General features: G+C 36.7%; 1 protein-coding gene across 1 annotated transcript; it reads left to right on the top strand.

Moving 5' to 3' along the window:
- Positions 1-15,645: 15,645 nt before the first annotated feature.
- On the top strand, positions 15,646-19,283 carry LOC123873354 (proteasome subunit alpha type-3). The gene is made up of 5 exons (XM_045918175.1): positions 15,646-15,825; positions 16,047-16,253; positions 16,862-17,110; positions 18,183-18,295; positions 19,070-19,283. Exons 1-5 carry the CDS (start codon positions 15,805-15,807, stop codon positions 19,245-19,247), a joined length of 768 nt encoding a protein of 255 aa, XP_045774131.1. The 5' UTR covers positions 15,646-15,804; the 3' UTR covers positions 19,248-19,283.
- Positions 19,284-22,285: the final 3,002 nt, after the last annotated feature.

Here is a 22,285-nt window from a genome sequence, read left to right as displayed (position 1 = left end):
GGACGGCCGAACTGTAAGGTTATTTTTAAAAATTGATTTGAGTTGTCAAAAATAATATAAAATTATTAATTTATCTAATGCAGGTAGTTTGATAAAATCGATATTTCGCTCATTCGATGTCATGCAATCTGTTGCTAGGAGGCCAACAAGATTGAACTTGCATAAATACGGGTGTTTCGAAGGTTTTAGTTTAGTCTCCTTCTGAGATTCGGAGCGATATCGCATATTTTCGGTATTTGGATTGTGAACTGAATAATTAGATGTTGTGATAGCAATCACGCTCTAATTAAATTATTTATTTTGGCATTAGTTTGTTTAGATTAAAACTCTCGGATAACCTTACACATTAAACTTGTGTTTTTTTGTGTTGGTTTTGAAGAGGACATTCCAATAATTCGATAAAAATATTTAAATAATACCTGTTTTTCTGAGTGACGCCAATAATTATAAAACATATTTTTATGAATAACAGTTTTTGATATATCGTGCAAAATGTTGGAATAAATACCCGAGTACGGAACCCTAAGTGCGTGAGTCTGACTCACACTTGGCCGGTTTTTTCAAATATCAATTGACGGATAAAACTTAAATGGCAAGCACTTTCTTAAATTTTATGCATTATAGCACGATTCAATATTGACTCTGAATGTAGTCTTAGTAAAGTCAAAGTACGCTTCACATCGTCACTTACTACCTACTGCTATTTACCAGGTGAGATAGCAAACAAGTGCTAATTTATAATTGAATAAAAAATATTAATTCAGGTCTTTTACGATATCAACACACATTAAATTTTCTCCATTGCCGCTTCTAACACGCTTTTGCTCTATGGAAAAAAAACCAACCGAGTGCGAGTCAGACTCGCGCACCGGAGGGTCCCGTATTCGGGTATTTTTTTCAATTTTGCATAATAAATCAATCACTATTATGCATAATAAAAAAAAACCCCCACCAATACTAAAAAATAAAAAATAATTTAATTTTTATCGAACATATTAGAGTAAAATGTAGTTCTATAGTATCATTTTTTGGATGGTAAATTAAATTGCTTTTACTATTTAGTGTTGGTGGTTTTTAAGTTTTTTATCTATTTTTAGGGTTAAGAAAAAACGGAACCCATAAAGGATCACTTTGTTGTCTATCTGTCCGTCCGTCCGTCGTGTCTGTCAAAAAAACCTATGGGGTACTTCCTGTCGACCTAGAATCATGAAATTTGGAATTTTGAATGAATATTTTTTTTGTGATGTAACCTCAAATTCAAGGTTTTCGGATTTATTCCTTTATACTTGTACTATAAGACCTACCTACCAGCCCAATTTCATGATTTTAGATCTACGGGAAGTACCCTATGGATTTTCTTGACAGACACGACAAACGGACACACAAACAGATAGACAGACGGTCAGACAACAAAGTGTTCCCAGAAGGGTTCCGTTTTTCCTTTTGAGGCACGGAACCCTAAAAAGCTAAGCGCATCGGTGCTATGTCGTTTCTTTTTTCGCCAATGTTGAGGTTGTTAACTTGGTTGACCTGTAGCCGTAGTACAGTTTACCGCCACTAGATGGCGGTAAAAATTAAAGTAAATTAATGTCGAGGTGTAGAGGGGCGAGAGGGAACCAAATGCTCGAGGCCATTCGAAACTTGGAGCGAATAGCGAGTACTTTTACCTACTTTTTAACCCCCGACCCAAAAAGAGGGGTGTTATAAGTTTGACGTGTGTATCTGTGTATCTGTGTATCTGTGTATCTGTGTATCTGTGTATCTGTGTATCTGTGTATCTGTGTATCTGTCTGTGGCCTCGTAGCGCCTAAACGAATGAACCGATTTTAATTTAGTTTTTTTTGTTTGAAAGGTGGCTTGATCGAGAGTGTTCTTAGCTATAATCCAAAAAAATTGGTTCAGCCGTTTGGAAGTTATCAGCTCTTTTCTGGTTTTCTTATTACTTTTATCCCAGGGCCCCCAGAAGTTACGTATTTTCTGACAAAGGAAACATGTACGATTGAGTAGTGTTAGTAAGTACTAAGAAGGCATGCCTAGCCTACCTGCTAGCTTGCTTAGACCGCCAATTTTCAGGTATCTGATAATCAAGGTACATAAAAACATTACTTACCTCACGTAAATTCTCCAAGCTGATTTTTACGTATATTTTAGGCAATATCCTTAAAAATAAGTCGCCAATACTCCCAGACACTTCCCGCGTCGGCCGTATTGCTTTGCAGACGCTTTAAAGCTCCCAAAATAAGTAATTACTTAACTGCACGTAAATTCTGATGCTCCATTTTTATATATGTCCACCAGCCAACTATTTTAAAACCTTTTACAAGAAGACAGACCGATCCAGAGGGCCAATCATCCCCTAAATTCAATTTTAATGCCTCTGTGAGTTTGAGCGCGAGGGCATTATCTACGCGCATGAGACTGAGTGAGACATGTATTAGGATATATTGACTTCTCTCTCACTCTCTTATAGTTTACTTATGTCAATTAATTATTAACATTAAAAAAATCAGCTAAAAATTAAAAAAATTGGAGAATTTACGTGAGTTAAGTAATGTTTTTATGTACTTTGATTACCTGATACCTGAAAATTGGCCGTCTAAGCAAGCTAGCATGTCTGTAGGCATGCGTTCTTAGTACATACTAACACTACTCAATCGTCCACATTTCGTTCGTCAGAAAATACGTGACGGCTGGTGGCCCTGGGATCTTTCACTATTGTAACAGAGGTTCATAATTATGTCAATTGACAAATGTCAATAAGATGGACGTTGCCTAGATACATAATTATTTATTTGAAAATAATGTTTTGGAAAACTCCGATACTTTGGATCGTAGGCGCGGAGTTTCTAATTTATAAAATATTATAATCACAGTTAAACGAGAAAACAGCAATTCAATTATAATATACAACAGTCAACCAAAGGCCACGAACAATCAACCCAAACCCAAACCATAGTCAAACTATTTTTAGGGTTCAGTAGGTATCTGTAGAGAAAAAAAAGATGTAGCCTCGACTGTTGTAGTCGCGTAGGTGTGCATGGCACCATTAAATATCGTAGAAGGCGATGACCCTCCGCGCGGCTGAGGTTCCCGCTTCGTAGTCGCTTTATCGCGCAGGTTTGGATGATGCATTAGGCGCACCTTCTTTTATCTGCTTGAACTCAGCTTATTTACTTTGACAAAATACATTTAAAATTCATCATCATCAGGATCACCCCATCGCCGGCTCACTACTGAGCACAAGTCTCCTCTCAGAATGAGAAGCTACCACACTGGCCAAGCACGTATTGGCAGACCTCACGCACCTTTGAGGGAGCATTATGGTCAACTCTCAAGCATGCAGGTTTCCTGACGGTGTTTTCCTTCACCACTTCGTCGTCTGTCTGTGTGTCCGTCTGTTGCATCTTTCAAGAGAATCAAAACTTTTAAATTGGATACTTCCCGTTTACCTAGAATCATGAAAGGCAGGTAGCAATATCTTATAGCCCAAGCACTCTACTCCTGTGGCCCAAGTAAAGAGAAAAATCCGACAACTGAATTGTCATTACATAAAAAAAAAACTTGTACGGAACTCTTCATGTTTGTCACACTCGCACTTGACCGGTTTTTGAAAGTTATGTCAAATAAAAATTTGACATGCAATAACAAACAAAATGACATACAAGCCACTTTATTCCTTATTTCATCGGGTGAAAGTCGATTTCAATTTAATCGTATATCTTAAAAAAAGCGAACTATTATACGACTACGTAAAATGGGTACATTTTTAAAGCAACGAAATGTTAGAAACAGATATTTCGTTTTGGTCATGTTAAACTATGTGAGTCATTCAGATAATTCTTGATTTAGTGATGTTCGGTCAAAAATATTTTTAACGTATTATAACGTATAATTAACATAACATTGATGTTACTTTTGAAGAGATATTAGCTGCCTTATTGGATTTATATTATTATAGAAATTGGGTTTTAGAATGGCACAAATAAACGGTAATTTATGCATAAAAGTTTAAAAAGCGTGAAATAAAAATTAAATTAAAAATTTAAAAAACCCCCGACACATAAACCTCTAAAAAGTATAAAAATAATAGGTAAGTATGTATGGGCCCTTTAAGAATAGTATAAATAGTAAAGTTTTTATCCAAGCGTTCGTTGCGTCGGGGGACCGCTAAAGACTATTCTTTCAACAACAGATGACTTTCATAGTTTATGATAGATAGCGGTCCCTCGACGCAACGAACGCTTGGATAAAAACTTTACTATTTATACTATTCTTAAAGGGCCCATACATACTTACCTATTATTTTTATACTTTTTAGAGGTTTATGTGTCGGGGGTTTTTTAAATTTTTAATTTAATTTTTATGTATTTTATGCCATTAGATGATGGCCGCCACTTCGATCACATAAACTTCAGTTTTGTAAAAATTCAGTAGCACCTCTTTGAATGATAGTAGGTAGGTATGTACCCACACATGTAAACCAATATTAAAGAATACTAATTACTACTTAAAGAAGCGACACTCACTCCCCAGCGCTCTATCGTTACGGTACGCCTAGTAACATCACGAGTAGGTGTGTAAAGCGTTGTCCTTTTCCCGCTCAATTTACCTATACTATTTATATTAAAAATACTTATTATATTAAAAATACTTATTATATTAACAATAGATTATAGTAGATAGATAGCATTTAAATTATTAATTACTAGCGACCCGCCTCTGCTTCGTACGGGTGCGGGTTCGTATGTCACTCAGGAAGAATGTAGCTTTCTCTTGGTGAAAGAATTTTCAAAATAGCTTCAGTAGGTAAGCAACCGCCGAGTTTCTTGCTGGTTCTTCTCTGTAGGAAAGGTATTCCGAATCAGTGGTAGATTCTCTTGACAATTCAAACGTACTTGTAAAAGTCTAATTGGATAAAAATATTTTGAATTTGAATTTGAGTAGTTCCAGAGATTACTTGTTTACTTCCTACAAATAAACTCACAAACTTTACCTCATTATAATACCTATTAGGAATATGATTAATAGTGTAATGATCGGTATAAAGTAACTACGTACCTACGTAGTTTTTAAAATTTAGACAATTTATAAAAGCACTATAATTTCTAAGCATCCAGCAACCAAGGACCAGCTCTACCATCCATTTACAAAGTAAACCCCAAGTTGAACCCTTGAAACCCATTAAATGTAAATCCAAGTGTATTTTCTAAAGACGTTGAATTAAACCTTCTTAAAAAGAAATTTCCTTAAAACTGCAGGCGAGCGCCTCATTTGCCACTATTGAAGGATTGCTACTGTATTCCGAAGCAACTGTTTAAATAAACCAAGATTGAATGCTGCATAATTCTTTTTGAGAAAACTTTTTGTTTTTACGAGAAAGTACGTTTGAGTTAAAAATATTTTTAACCCCCGACCCAAAAAGAGTAGTATTATAAGTTTGACGTGTGTATCTGTGAATCTGTGTATCTGTCTGTGGCATGGTAGCTCCTAAACGAATGAACCAATTTTAATTTAGTTTTTTTTTATAAAGGTAGCTTGATCGAGAGCTATAATGGAAGAAAATCGGTTCAGCCATTTGAAAGTTATCAGCTCTTTTCTAGTTTTCTTATAAAGGTTTTTTTGGGGTTTTTTTAAATTTGGAGTTATTACTGTGGTACTTACATAAAAATTCATATGCCTGCTGATGCAGGAGTCTGGACTGACCACTAATATGAAATGTGAAGCAATAGAATCTGCTTTCCGAACTGGTGGTATAGAGATACATAATATTACCTCAAATCATGACACAAGTTGCCCTATACATAAAATTAAATAAGTTCATTTCATTAGGCTTTCAGCCTAGCATATATTAGAAACTTTTTTTTTGCTGAATTAGTATAAGCGACCTTCATATTCTACTACATAGCCTTCAATAGATTATCATATTACTATTCCAAATGCTTTCAGGTATAATGCAATCTGTATATAAATACGGATTTCGATAATTTGCTAGATATATTATAGCTGTTGCTGTAATCCTCAGATAGTAGCACAAGGCAAGGGTGGCTGTTTATTTAATAACGTTGCGCCTTCGTGATAAGAGACAGCATTGTACCACGCCCGTAGGTACGAGTTAACTCTGAAACTATGATAGTTTTCGAGAGTTTTGATAGTAATTAAATTATTTAACCTCTTTATCTCTTAAGACGGAGTCAGACAGCTTATAGGTACCCCAAATTAAAATAATTCCTTAATTTTCTTCCTTACAAATTTAGTTAATATAAAATAACATTGTAACCAGAACGCTAGTAAAAACGAAAACGAGTGATAGCACTGATGAAAACTAATAAGGTACCACAAAGAAACGCAAAAAAATCCTGTATTTATAACAAAACACCTGACTGGTACTAGAGGTCAACGAACGTTACCGGTTACACATTCTACAGTATGTAGACTTCCTAGTAGTGTACTTATTTAAAGTGAGCCGAAATGTGTTTGTAGTCCCTGACATAAATTCTAGTACGCATTAGGGCCTAGGGTAGGGGCACGTAGTCGTAGTCACCATACAAAAACTTCAATAAAAAAAAAATGTCCACTCTAGTAGTGATAATACTCTTGGCTGTCACCCCAATTCACGAAAAGCGAACTGTTTGGCAAACAGTGATATTAGTTTTCTGGGAAACTACTCTTCTTGAGTGTTTCCGGCTATATTTCATTTGTTTATTATTTCTATTGCAATCTATTTTTATACCCACTTAATAAAATTAAATTTTTTGCAAGGATTTCCTGTTACAAGGATTTTCTCAGAACACGATCTTGCGTTGCTTTCGTCCAGCGGCTTTCATGATACGACTTTCTTTAAATATGTTTCGCCTACCTTGTACAGGGTCCAACGCTACATTTTCCGGCGTAAAGTTAACATTTCTGTAGTAGCACAATTGAAGACCCCCAACGTCTTTGTTATGCTCCGCCCATTGTCATATTTTTATATTTTCTTTATATTTCGATGACTCTTAGAACTGTTCAACACGGAATACCTACCTATTTGGTTCTTTTACAGATCTCCTCATATCTGTCTTATGTTTGATTTCTTTTGAATAGTTTTTTATTATTAATAGGTACCTACCTAATGAAAAGTTCCCTTCATCAGAAATTCATATAAAAGATTTTACATTAAATTGATTATGAAAGAAACGAGTGAAGTGTATAAGTGGTATCATAATTTAAATCGTTTGATTGGAAATCTCTTTCACCAAATACACTTTTTATCACGAATGTACAAAAAATCACGTACAAGCGTGGAAATACCTCCCCTAAAATTTAAACGTTGCTCAGCGAAGTGGAAAATGGCCATCTTGAAAATTAATGGATATTTTATTGCGTTCGCAGTTAAATTGCTCGTAAAGCGATCAAAATTCTCTTTAAACATATTCAAATATTTCTGTGAACGTGTTAATCTTCGCAATGTTATTTAATATACAAAATACAAGTACAACGAAGTAAACGGTGTACAGCACCTAGTTTTAATTTTTTGATGATACTTTACAACCCAAACAGTCAAAGTGACCCCAAGGGATTTGGAATAAATTAAATCCACACGAACGAAATCCCTGGTAAACAAAACTTTTTAAAGAAGAAAAATAATGGATATAATATAATAATGAATGAATTTAAAAGTTTCTAAGACTGTTAAATTACCAGCTTTGATATAGGCAGTCGTATTTCCTTACGACGCTTTCAAACAGTAACAAATATCCGATCGAAAATTGCCCCATTTCACCGCAGTCTACGGAGAGTAATGAAAAGAAAAGTTCGCATTTCATGACACATAGATTATTCTTAGTGGCCCCTTTTATCTGCAATGGATGCGATTCTTACTTTAAATTTTATAGCTACCTCATTGATTTCAGCTCCAATATTACAAATTTATTCATCGCTAAGGCAATTTTCTCGTAAGAAAGTTCAGAGTCATTCAGCAGGCGATGGGGACAGCTATGCTTGAAGTTTCTCTACGTGATCAAATCAGGATGAGGGCAGAGTAAACGACATGGCTAAAATGATTGCGAAGCTGAAGTGGCAATGGGCCGGGCACATAGTTCGAAAAACTAACTGACGTTGGTGTCTTAAGGCACTAAAATGGCGATCTCACAAAGTTGGAGACCCCCCAATAGTTGAACAGACAACGTCAAATGAGTCTCAGGGAGCCACTGGATTCCGACGGTGCAAGACCGTGGCATGAGAAAGTCCCTACAAGAGACGGTCTATGTCCAGCAGTTTATTGGTTGATGGTGATGACGATAAAGGCAATTTTGAGTTACACTGGGCATTAGGTACCTATTACTGAAGTCTTTGGTGAAAATAAAGCAGAAACTGAACATGCTTAGTTTGAAAAAAAAGTATTACTTGGTATTATTGAAAAGATTCTGAAAATAAGATTGGGTTTTCAAAATGCTAAAATGACGACCCTATTCCAGTGCGTACAGGGTTAGAGTGTCGATCCACATCGGGTAGATCATCGATCTACAAATTTGATGGGGTAGACAAACGGTTTTGTATTTACTGGATGTTGTACCCACGGAGAGCCACTGGACACAAGCAATAGATAGGTACAAGATTGCTAAATGTGGATAATCGTATACAGGCAGGTCGGAGCGCCGGTAGTAGTAATAGATAATTATTAATTACCTAAATCAATTCGCTTGTATGGAGTATCGGGAGTGGAAATCCTTATACATGAGACTAGCTGCAGGTGGAATAGACTTGGATGAAATGCTGACTATAATAAAACTGACAAAACTAAAACAACTAAATAATTTGTCGCTCTACCTGAATTTAAGAGTTAAGTATCCACTTTTAAGTTTTAAGACTTTTGCGCTCAAACTTTGTCCGGCTTCTCCTTTTGATATCCAAGCGATTTAATTGTTCGTAAAGTTTGCAGTCAGTTCGTCTTAAAATAATACTTTCTTATTTTATTGTTGTATCGAAATTATTGCAGAAATTAATTTTATATTTTTGACAATTTCCAATGATTCATTGTACCTTCTTCAAGAAGGTTTACCCAGAAAGTACACTGGTGGTTTAGGCAGATACGTTAAATTAGGAGATTATAAATATCTTCACACATACCTATCCGCACATAATCGACGCCGACTCCATTCCGACTCGACTCACAGTTAAAGCATGAAAATGTGAGCTTTATATCGTATAATAACGTGTAATTCCTTACTGTGGAATTTTCAATATAATAATTATTATACTTACCTAACTGAACAAGTGTAAATTAAAAATTTATAACACCCCCGACAAGTGAAGGTTACAGTAACTAGTAAAGAGCTGATAACTTTCAAACGGCTGAACCGATTTTTTTGGATTATAGCTAAGAACACTATGGATCAAGACACCTTTCAAACAAAAAAAACTAAATTAAAATCGGTTCATTAGTTTAGGAGCTACGATGCCACAGACAGGTACACAGATACACAGATACATACGTCAAACTTATAACACCCCTCTTTTTGGGTCGAGGGTTAAAAAAGTTAAGCGTGGACGCGGGGTTTGTCGCCATCAAAGTTAGAGTTGGTCTCGAAACTGTGGAATGTGCGAAGACGAAGTAATAGGTATTAGAGGTACTTAGCTGCGTAATAATACTAGTTCAATAACTAGTAACTTGGCAAGAGATCCTAGGCTTATAAATACTAGCTAATGATCAGCATACATTGCTATGCAACACGTTGATTTTTATCAGACACTTAGGACGAAACGAAACAAAAGTTTCAACTCGATCGGATGAACAATGCACGAAACCATAGGTAACGAACAGATAGACAGACAAGATAGACAGATAAGATTAAATTATTTTTTATACTTTTAACAGTTGAGATCCGGACCTTTCGACTAGAAAAGCGTTTCAAGTTCAACAACAAAATCCACTCCAAAATATGTTAATGCTGCTCACAACTTCGTAATATTACCGTACCGTAATATTTTCATTTGGGGTGAAGTTAGCTGGAGCTATCAAGGTCATCCTATTAGCACTTGAAAATGAAATAGCTGTTGCGTCATTCCATTTTATCCCTCATTTTAGAGGACAAAGAAAAACCGGTCAAGTGTGAGTCGGATTCAAACACGGAGGTTACAAAAATACCCAAACACTTTTTTTGGGATGTACCCACAAATTCACGTTTTTCGGATTTTTCCCTTTACTTGTGCTATAAGACAAGGTCTTCCTGCCACTTTTTTAAACTAAAAATAGTCACCAAACGTGCAGGCGGATCACCTGATGTTAAGATATTACCGTCGCTCATGAACATTTGCAGCACCAGAGGAACCTGCAATCCATTGCTGGTCTTTTATGAATTTGTTGGTCCACTTCATGTTTCTAGGTCAACGTGACGTATTCTATAGGTTTTGATTCCCTTGACGAGTCTTGATAGATATATCGAGTATCGACAGACAGACAGCCAAAGCTGTGATCCTATAAGGATTCCTTTTTTCTCTGGAGATACGGAACCCTAAAAAAGAAGTCACGTTAATTAGGATGTCAGCTAAGCAAATAATAATCCCGCGCCTCATTTCGTATGCGGGACCCGGCCTGCCCCAAAAATTTATCTTGCGTTTTTAGACAACACAATTACAGGGATATTTACTCAGTGTGGACTCCAATTCTGAAGTAAACGGACTTGAAAATGTTTATTTGTACTTTTGTGATGTATATAAAATAAAAGTGGCGATAGCCTCGTGATACCTTAGGTACAGTAAAAAGGAGATACAGTAACTTACTCAAAAAAAAAATGATTACTTACGTAATAATTTTATATTTAATTATTATTAATGTTAGATTTTTTGTTTTTCTTCTCATTCGAAGTAGCATCTAACATATTTTTTCATTAAGAAGAGTGGTAAACAGTATGGATTTTTAGGGGAATTGTAATAATATGTACCGTATCTACTTAGGTTGCATACGCATCGATTTGGAAGAAAAGCGATACAAAATTATGTTTAGTGTTGAAAATTTCCCTCAATAAGTAGGTATGTTCTGTACAAAATAATATTAAAGTTAATAATACTTAGTTGACTATAGGTAGGTACACACATTATTCTGAACGTGATCCATTTATCCCTGTACAATAAATCATCATAGTCATACAATAGCATCTCTTATCGAAGCTACACGACGGTATTAAATAAACAGACCCTTGTAAGATACCTACTATCAGAGGATTACAGATATTGCTTTTCGGTAAATTATTGAAATCTGTGTTGGTATACCGCCTTAAATACCTGAGAGCGAGCAGTTTGAACAGTGCTTTCATCAACAGAATTGGAGTGGGTATTTATTGACTGATGACTTAGCTTCGCCGAAATATCGAATTCGGCTATATTTCGGTTATATTACAATGATGGCTGGAATCAAACTGAATTGTAAATTATGCCTTTCTCGTACCTAGTATTTATATTTATGCTAAAATAATATTATTTTACTGTTAGGAGCTGGACCATCGCAAGACAATTGATGTTATTGTGTGGAAATTACACGATTTCTGACCGAGATCTTATCGGTTGAAAAAGTACGACGAAGAATAATTTTTCAAACATAGTTAGGTATGGACTTGGTTCACGATTGTTCGAGATGGCAGCCGGCACCGGTGCGGGAGAGCGCGGGTGCCGTGCGGGTGTGCGGGGCGTCCCCCCATCTCATACCCCGATTGCCATCTCGACCTGTCGCGTGCTATACCTACGACTAGCTTCTGAAAGGTTATTTCATTTCAAAATAATCTGGCTGTTTAAATGTTTCAATACCTAAATATTTTTTACCAACACTTTCCCATGTTTCTAATGTTTGATTAAGGCCTCCCTCCGATCTTTCTATAAACTCCTATTTTGAGCCTCTTGGAATCGGAAAACAATAGAGTTTTTCAAAGTGGTTTCACAGCGTTTCAATATTATTTTATTCAAATGGAAAGCTCTGGACTATAGGGGCTATGTCTCAATGGTGGCAAATGAGGCGCGCGCCTGCAGTTTCAAGTAAATTTCTTTAAAGAAGCTTTAATTCAACGTCTTTGGAAAATGCACGCGGATTTACTTTTAATGAGTTTCGAGGGTTCAACTTGGGGTTTACTTTGTAAATGAATGGCGAAGTTAGTCTTCCCCTACTCTGTTCTGAAGTCAACACATTTTATAGCACCGCCCTTTTATTTCTTAAAAAGAAATTGTTACTTTTAAATAAAACTCAGTAAATTGTAATAAGATCTACTGATACAGTGCCCACCTACTGAGGAGTCTTGCTTATTGTCATTAATATAAATTAATGAATATTAATAATTTATGCAAACTTTACACCTCTCATAATTGCTTCGGTGATGACCTGGCCGCCCTTTTAAAGTTCTAGGCTGCTAGAATAAGCTCGGATGGCTAAAATCATTCAACGTGCAGATCTTACGTACAACTGACAGGTAATTTCCAAGTGCAAAAACATAACTTTTTTGCTAATTGGGGCCTGGTGGTAACCTTTATAAAACATCCGAGTTATTGAGGGAGAAAAAGTTAGTAAAACCGAAATGGGAGTCGTTAAATTAGATAATTATACTTACCTACCTACTTATCTACTTAATCCCAGAGTACTTTTTTCTCTTAGCAAAACTTCGTAAGCCACAGTTTCTCCATTAGTGGCAATAGCATCATGTGCGTTACGAGGAAAAAGTTAGCGGGGTAATGCTCAAGTTTCAGAAAAGCTTCGACTACAATTTCCTCAAGCCATCGCGCACTGTGATGGTACGGAAGATTGCTTTGGATTGAAAAATTTTATATTACCAAAGTACTAAACTGCGCACCGATAAAATGTTGTACTTAGGTAGGTACCTACATGGGACCTATACGCTATCAGCGGAGAGAAGTTAATATCTAAGGACTCTCTCTGTTACATAAAAGACAAAAACTGGTCCAGTTCGGCCTCGATATTTTCCCGAACACCTAAATTTCAGGTTTGTAATTCATTTCGTCTACGAGCAGTGACACGCAGACAGACAGACACACAGACAGACAGCAGAGTGGAATCAATAGAGTTCCGTTGTCACCCTTTGGGTAGCCTAAAAAGTTTGTGGGCGTTGACCAATTTGAACTAACCAGTAACAAACGAATCTGTTTTCAAATAATTGATTTTTTAAGGTTTTTTTTTTTGAAAACATAATAATATATAGAGTGAAAAAAGTAGATCTAAAATGCTGCTTAGTACAAGAATCATTAATAAGTAGAGACTAGATACCCAACCTTTAAAAAAAAGGGGTTAATCACTTTGTTTATCATTGTGTTACTTACTTAGATAAGTACTTAATTACTCTGAAGATTTCGTTATCTTTTCTTTACCGCTTCGATGTATGGGATGTGGAAAAAAAGCAATTTATGAAACAAAAAGCAGGTATCCATGTTGAGGATAAATTGATTTGATACTAGGGACTTTATCGAAATCGTTGAGTAAATCGGAATTGCTCTTGCCGGATGTAATTGCTTTCCTTCAACCGATCCAATTATTTCCCCCAGATCTGAAAAGATTTACCCAATACGGGGCTAAGTTTCCATTTTCAATGAAAAGCGATATTGTAAGTTGGACCAAAGGATCGTTATGGGATTGAGTTTCGAGCGCGCCGGATTGTAATAGCGATACACATCGCGTCGTTCGGAATGCTATGGGTATTATAGGTAACAATTTAATCCTAATGTGTTTTTTTAATTTAAATAATAAAAATTGACTTTAACCCTTGACTGCTCACCTGGTGGTAAGTGATAATGCAGTCTAAAATGGTAGCGGGCTAACCTGGTAAGTGTATGGCAGTTTTATTGAACCCATATTCCTTTAATTTCTACACGGCAACGTACCGGAACACTAAATCGCTTGACGGTATGGCCTTGCCGATAGGATGGTAACTAGCCACGGCCGTAGCCTCCCACCAGACCAGAGGAACTTTAGAAATTATAAAAATTTCCGTCTTTTTTCCTTTTCTTCAAAAAATAACTTGCTAAGGTGTATTTAGGTACTTTGAAATAGTACCTAAATGTATGACCTAAGTACATTGAAATCTTGCCTTTACATAGGTAAGTACACAGACTACATAGTTTGGATTTACTTTGGTATACATCAGAAAAGCACTACGCCGTTTCAAGAAGCAAAAGAAGATTACCATGTCAAAAGAATTTACGGGCTTCCCTGTTTACACGTTTTCCCCGCCCACCCGTAAACGCCGAAAAACCTGCAAGAGCTTTATTATCGCGAAATCCACACAACGCTCAAGGGCCAGGCCTGAAAGTGCTCGTCGGAGCGACACTAAAATGTTTCAGCGTTCGCCGTTCGGCCTTGTGCCTGAACTTTTTGTCAATATACAGGTAAAATAAATAGGTAATACCAAGGTAATACCTATATTACGCGACAGGTCAGGATCGCAATAGGGGTATGAGGCGGGGGAACTCCATTTGCCTGACGCGCGACAGGTTGCCATCTCAACCTGTCGTGCACTAGATATACTTAGTAGGTATCTACCTACTCAGTATCGGAATTAAACTTTAGAACTGAACTCATAGAGTAAACTATAAAATTTTATATAGGAATTCACATACATTGTGGATAAAAGAGGCCACTAAGAATAATCTATGTGTCATGAAAAGCGAACTTTTCATTTCATTACTCTCCGTAGACTACGGTGAAATGGGGCAATTATTTAACCCCCGGATATTTCAAATTTTTCTATTTCCATTGTAAAAATACTTTTAAAGGCAGGTAAGGATTGTAATTGCCAAAAGCTGAATGTGTACCAACTTGAAAATTACTAAAATTACTACTACATCTTGCGTCTGCACTCATCTAACCGGAGAGGGTTAGCGGTTATTGCTATTTTGAATCATTTTCATTTGAAAATGATTTCAAAATATATTTTTTTCCATTTCACATTTTAGCTGAGATACTGTTTGTTGAAGCTTTGCAGTTTTTCCGCTTACTGGTTCTCTATCCAGCTATTGCGTGAGTATGGTTGCCGATTTTAAATGTATGATTTGTTTAGGTAATTACTTAATATCAAATGGTACCTATTATTATTACACACTACGAAGCCTAAAGTCAGCCAGTCAGTCTCCGAGCTGGGTTAGGTGAGTACCCAACACAGCTCGGAGACTGCGGATTGTTACTATAGCGAGTTCTCATTCTTTCCTCTCGATTGTGCCGGTCTGAACCAAAGGTTGCTTCTAGTGTCCACTCTGTTTCCCCGAACTATGGACCGGGAACCAACCGCCCCGAAATAAATTGAGCCGAGTCACCGAACGCAGCCTGTTATTGCTTACCGGGTAACCCTTGGGGTAACCGGTAAATTAAAAAATGTTGTAGCGCCATCTATTGGATAACTGTAAAATCTTTTGAAGAAGGTTTTAAACCAAAAAGTTGATTTGCATCTAAAATGGAAACTTACCTACAATATGTAGATGTTTAAGTACACTCAATTATTATTTTCAATGGACATGCAGAAAATACAATAGTAAAAAATTGTGATTAACTTCCTTTCTAGGACCTTTATAGGTACGTTGTAGAGTCGAGATTATTTTTTATCTGTACCTACATCGTTGACGTTTTTTTTTATTAAGCTTATTTTATTATCTGTGATGAGCAGATTTGCTTGTCATTGCGGCTTGCGCTTGTCAAATCTTTCTCATTTGTCATTATTCGCCGCTTTACAAAACGTTGAATGCAATTTATTAAAAGTGACTTTATTACAGCATTTATGAATATTGTTATACTTTAAGAATTTGAAGTTACTTTAGAAAAACCTTTATTTACCTGATACCACTATGAGTTCAATCGGAACAGGTGTAAGTGTTCACTTTTTAACTTGTAAATTTCACTAGCAAGTGTTCAGTTTTCTTGTATTTTTGGTGAATATTCTGTTATTAAATCACGTTTAACTGTTATTGCACGTAAATGAGTGATGTTTTTGTAATACCTACCAAAGTAATTTCAAGTAGAAAATTGTAATGGGTTGGTATATTGTTTTTCAAAATTGCTTATTCATGACAGATTGTTTCATTTTCAGTATGATCTTTCTGCATCTCAATTTTCTCCCGACGGCCGTGTTTTTCAAGTCGAATACGCTGCAAAGGCTGTAGAGAACTCTGGCACCGTCATCGGTTTAAGAGGGAAGGATGGTGTGGTATTTGCCGTGGAAAAGCTTGTAACATCAAAACTGTATGAACCTGGTGCTAATAAGAGAATTTTTCATGCTGATGAACATGTTGGCATGGTATGTACTTGTCTAAAGATTTAGTATTTGTACATTATTATTACTTCTGCTGTTGAATCAAATGAAAATCTCAACTATACATTGGCATTGATTCTGATGTTTTTCTCTAAACTAGCTTTGAAGATTCAAAGGCAGTAGCAGTAGGCAAACGATTCTTCATACTAAAATATTCAAACCACTTTAGAGTATCTTATATCTTTTTCTTGATCATATTAGTAAAAAGGACAAAGAATTAAATTTCAAGATTAAATTTTAGTGCGCTCTATAAATTTAAACAATAGACTCACAACTGGCACCTAAAATCACAAGGTTTGACTGTTTTAAATAAATTAAGCTTGTCAACTATTATGTTCATCAATTATTATCAATTCAATAATTATGTTAAAAATTCACCCATTTCTATCACCTTGTCAGTTGTCCCCATTACCAAAGATTAACTGAAAGAGAATACCTCCAGGTTTTGCTTATGTCTACATTTTATTTTTGTTCATCATCATCTATCAATAAAAAGTTCAAAATAAAACAGCTGTTTTAGATGATTTTTTGCAATTAAGGAATTCTTGTAGTAAGCTGATGTTATATTAATGAAAAATTATCTGTAATTACAGGCAGTAGCTGGCCTCATCTCAGATGCGAGACAGATTGTAGAAACAGCAAGATCGGAAGCGTCCAACTACAGATCTCAGTACGGAATCCAAGTCCCCCTCAAATACCTCAATGAGCGTGTTTCCATGTACATGCATGCGTACACACTCTACAGTGCCGTCCGTCCGTACGGCTGCTCTGTCATCATGGGCACCTGGTCGGAGTATGAAGGACCTCAGATGTATATGCTTGAACCCAGTGGTGTTTCATTTGTAAGTAATAATAAGCTTATAATACATATTGTAAATAGTACTATGCTATAATATTAGAATACACATACTTCTATCATTCATTTAACACTAGCTGATGCCTGTGACTTCCTTCCCATGAATACAGGTTTTTAAAAATCCTGTGGGAACTCATTGATTCCCCAGGACAAAAAGTAGCCTTATGTTAATCCTGGGTATAATCTATCTCCATTCCAAATTTCAGTCAAATCTGTACAATAGAAAGAGTAACAAACATCCATCCATACACACAACACTTTTGTGTTTATAATATTAGTAAATTACCATAATAATATAATACCAACATAATACTAATATTATAAATGTGAAAGTGTGCATGTTGGTCTATCTGTTCTTCTAGCTTTACAAAGTCTTTTTAAATTTTTTGAGGAAATTTACAGAGGTAGCTTTTATCCTGGGGATGGGCATACTTATTGTCCTCGAAAATAGAGTTTCCATTGGATTTTTAATCACATGAGTGTCATCAATGAGATTATCATCACTTTACTACTATATCTTATGCTTCAGATAGACTCCTTATCATCATTATCTAGCTGGATATAGATCTCTTGTAGGGTTACCACACACCAAAGTTATGCCGCACTGCCTGAATCCAGAAGCTCCCTGCAGCTTGTTTGATACTGTCTGTCCACCTAGTGCGCGAGGTCTTCGAATGCTGCGCTTTCTGGTGCAATGAGGTCATCATTCTAGCACATTAGGACCCCAACATCTATCGGTTTTTCGAATTATATGTGTTCCCATTACCACTTCAGCTTCACAACCCGTATACTCAGTGATCCTACTATTATAAATGTCAAAGTGTGGATGTTTGTTGCTCAACCACGCAAAAACTACTGGACGCTTTTGGCTGAAATTTGTAATGGAAATAGATTATACCCTGGATTAACACATAGGCTACTTTTTATCCCGGAAAATCAAAAAGTTCCCGCGGGATTTTGAAAAACGTAAATCCACGTGGACGAAGTCGCGGGCATCAGCTAGTAATAGTATAATTCTGCTGACTATTTAATAATCCAAATTGTTGTGTTTATTCCAGTCATACTTTGGGTGTGCTGTTGGGAAGGCGAAACAAGCTGCGAAAACAGAAATTGAAAAGTTGAAGCTTGCAGATATGACAGTGAAGGAATTAGTGAAAGAAGCTGCTAGAATGTAAGTTATATTCAAAATGTGAAAGATACTTGTCAATAATAGCAGTAGCATTATTGACAAAAAATTTTGAAGGTCAGACTAAATAGTTCATAAGTGTGAGTCTGCAAAATGCTTACTACAAGCAAAACTCATGCGTAAAACTACAAGTTTGCAAGTTTTTTGGCACCTATCTTTCTATAGGGGACATTTTGTTTACAACAGTGTTGGAACACCAATAACCACTTAATCACTAGCTTTAACGGCGAAGGAAAACGTCGTGAGGAAACCTGCATGCCTGAGAGTTCTCCATAATGTTGTCAAAGGTGTGTGAAGTCTGTCAATCTACAATGGGCCAGCGTGACAGACAATGGCCTAAACCCTGGCTGAATAGTGGGCTGGCGATGGGTTGGTGATAGTAAGTTTGAAATTTATGCCAGCGGTATAACTCTGTCTCGTTTTAACAGTGTCTTAAGTCTGAGCAAAGTCAAAGTGCACTCTATAGATCTCAGCCTAAGCGTTTCTTTTATTAATCCTGACCCAAAAAGAGGGGTGTTATAAGTTTGACGTGTGTATCTGTGTATCTGTCTGTGGCATCGTAGCTCCTAAACCGAACCTAATGAACCGATTTTAATTTAGTTTTCTTTTGTTTGAAAGGTGGCTTGATCGAGAGTGTTCTTAGCTATAATCCAAGAAAATCGGTTCAGCTGTTTGTAAGTTATCAGCTCTTTTCTAGTTACTGTAACCTTCACTTGTCGGGGGTGTTATAAATTTTTAATTTACACATGTCTATTTCAGTATTTATGTAGTGCACGACGAGCTGAAAGACAAACAATTCGAACTGGAAATGTCGTGGGTATCGAAGGACACGAACGGGAGACACCAGCTCGTGCCGCGCGAGGTCGCCGCGGAGGCCGAGAACCTCGCCAAGCAGGCCCTAGCGGACATCGAGGACTCCGACGACGGTGAAATGTAAACAAATAATAATTAGATAATAAATTTTATTACAAATATTTGTTTTTTTTTCTAGCTGTAGTATATCTTGATCTGTGGCCGGCGCATCTGCAACTGCTGTAAAAAACTGTGCTCGAATATCGAAACTCGACAAGATTTTATTTCCCACCAATGTTGATAGAATTTGAGTGTTAAAGCAAAATGGCCCTTAACTGCCTTGTTTTAATGCTCAAGTTTGTACATATATTTACAGCCAGCGCTCCAAGCGGAAATGTTGCGAAATTAAATCAATGGTACTGAATTTTTGACTTTAAACTAAGAACCTTTAGGTCCATTTTACTTTGACGCTATAACTACTCGAATATTATCAAAATTTGTGCAAAGTAAAGTCGGTAAAAATACCCGAGTACGGAATGGCCGGTTTTTTTTACTCGATCTAGTTTGTACGTTAACTCAATTTACATAAAACTCATTATTCAATGTACAATTTCGTTACGAAAATTCGCTTCCATTCCATCCTCTTTCAAGGTAAATTGAGCCTTTACAGGGCAACTATAGGTTCAACGCATAACTGAGTAGGTTCCTGCAATAGTGTTCGTGGAGTGGTGCGTAATTGGTGGGATAACATAACGCGAGAGCTCGGTGATTCGTTAACTTATGACAACTGTCACCTCTCCCGCACCGATCCACTACCGCAGGAGCCTACCCAGTTATGCGTTATACCTATACATATTTTTAAAATTTTTACTTCATGATAATCCATACTAATATTATAAATGCGAAAGTGTGTCTATCTGTCTGTCTGCTACCTTTTCACGGCCCAACAGTCTAACCGATTCTGACGAAATTTGGTACAGGGTTAGCTGATATCCCGGGGACGGACATAGGCTACTTTTTATCCCGGAAAATCTAAGAGTTCCCACGGGATTCCTAAAAACCCATCCGCTTAACTGATTTGTATGAAATTTGGTACCGAGGTAGCTTGCATTCCTGTAATTGACAGGCATTTTATCCCGGAAAATCAAACAGTTCCCACGGGATCTTTAAAAACCTATATCCACGCGGACGAAGTCGCGGGCATCCTCTAGTATGAAATAATAGCGAGCTATGAATTTTGATGCAAAATTACTGAATAATTTTCTCTAATAATAACTTAGGTTTCAATAATGCAATAAGTATATTTTTACTGCCCAGAAAAGCCTTTTGGCTATAGGTCAACGATTAAGTGGATTCACTAATAATACAATATTAGTGTAATTTGGACATTGAATATTTATATTTCTTCATGAGGGTGGCAGCAAAAAACAATTGTCGAACTTCATTTCAAAATTTATCAAAGCTTTCTTCATTCTTTCAAATTCATAGTAGGTAGGTTAGTACTTGTACCTATTCATTTAATTTTTGCGTGCAAAAGGGCAATTTATCATGATAAATACATTGCGGGCCGATTACTGGGCTCTGGTTTCCTTTCTTAATGAGAAGGGTTTAGGCCATAGTACGCCATTTAGTTTTAGGCTGTAGTCAGCCACGCTTGCCCAGCGCGGATTGGCAGATTTCACAAATATTTGAGAACATTATGGAGAACTCTCGGGCATGCAGTGTTCACTCATGGTTAACCAAACAATCATTAATGCAAGTGATACTTATTTATGCCCGGGATCGAACCTCGAACTTCCAAATGAGAGGTGGATGTCTTAACCACAAGCTTGTCACCACTTTGGCAGCGAACTCAAAACCTTTCAAATAGAGGATTTGCTAGAGCGAGCTCCTGCTCGCAAATTACATAGACTTCATTATTAGAGCGAAATGTTTCGAAAAAGTTCGTTGTTTTGCTGATACTACAAACTCGGGAAGTACTGAGACTCATACTATAAAATGCTAAGATCAATAGTGTACTTTAGTATTTTAATCAGAAGTCTCGCCTGATACAAGGCTAACCTTGGTTCAATATGTCTAGTTTAAACAAAATATCCCCAACATTTGTCGGCACATTTAGGCGTCAAATAAAAATGCTACAAATAGTTGGTGTTGGTATATTTGACGACATTGACACACCGTTTATAAGGAAACATGGAAGATTAATACTTTTTACCGGCATGTTTCTCTTTATGTTTGTTGGTCAGATTTTGTACGTTGTAAAGAGAAAAGAAGTGGGTGCAAGCTTTTTAGACATCGTGAATGCTATACCCAGTATTTTAGTCGTAATACAAAGTAAGTTACCCCGAATATATTGATGACTAGATGACGCCCGCGACTTCGTCCGCGTGGATTTAGGTTTTTCGAAATCCCGTGGGAACTCTTTGATTTCCGGGATAAAAAGTAGCCTATGTGCTAATCCAGGATATTATCTATCTCCATTCCGAATTTCAGCCAAATCCATCCAGTGATTTTTGCATGAAGGAGTAACAAACATACACACACATACACACAAACTTTCGCCTTTATAATATTATAGTATGAAGTATGATATCGCTATCGAAGAACCGATGTCGTAGTTCCAAGGCTGTAATGGCGACCTCGCATCAGAAGCGCCGCGTTGGCAGACCGAACAGGTAACACGTCGCAGGGAGCTTCTTGATTCAAGCGTTTGATTCCCGGCTGCATCATCAGCCAGCGCCAGACGAGCTCACTCCAAAATCCAAGCAGGCCACGCAGGTTGGCGAGGACTTCGGGAAATGTTGCTGGAGAACCAATGCTTAGCTTCTGGTTAGGCAGATATACACCGCTGTATTTGAGTTCTGTATTCGTCGCTATATTCTTGTTCCGGTGTTTCTTCACTCTCCATGCATGCTATTCATAGAGAGTGTTGTAGAATGGTGATTTGCCAAACCACCAAAACTGGTACAACGATTGCGCCCCAGAATTAAATTATAAGTACAACTGCAATTGCTATAGTAATGTACCTAAATGGTATAGTAATTAAGGTCTTTGGTTAAGCTTCGTCAGTAATTTGCAGACTGGGTCAAGCTTATCGTGATGGCAATCAAACGAAATGAAATAAAACAGCTGATCTTCGAAATCGGCGGATTGTGGAAGTTCGATTATGAAAATAATAAGAAA

Source organism: Maniola jurtina, chromosome 16, assembly GCF_905333055.1.
Source record: "Maniola jurtina chromosome 16, ilManJurt1.1, whole genome shotgun sequence".
In the NCBI taxonomy this organism is placed as follows: Eukaryota; Metazoa; Arthropoda; class Insecta; order Lepidoptera; family Nymphalidae; genus Maniola; species Maniola jurtina.
This window is presented reverse-complemented; position numbering and strand designations above follow the sequence as displayed.

Excerpts from the sequence above, each read along its gene's own strand:
- LOC123873354 (XM_045918175.1), top strand. The coding sequence starts at position 15,805 with ATGAGTTCAATCGGAACAGGT. Across the intron at positions 16,254-16,861 it reads CTGATGAACATGTTGGCATG|GCAGTAGCTGGCCTCATCTC; the intron begins GTATGTACTTGT and ends CTGTAATTACAG. Across the intron at positions 18,296-19,069 it reads GTGAAAGAAGCTGCTAGAAT|TATTTATGTAGTGCACGACG; the intron begins GTAAGTTATATT and ends TGTCTATTTCAG.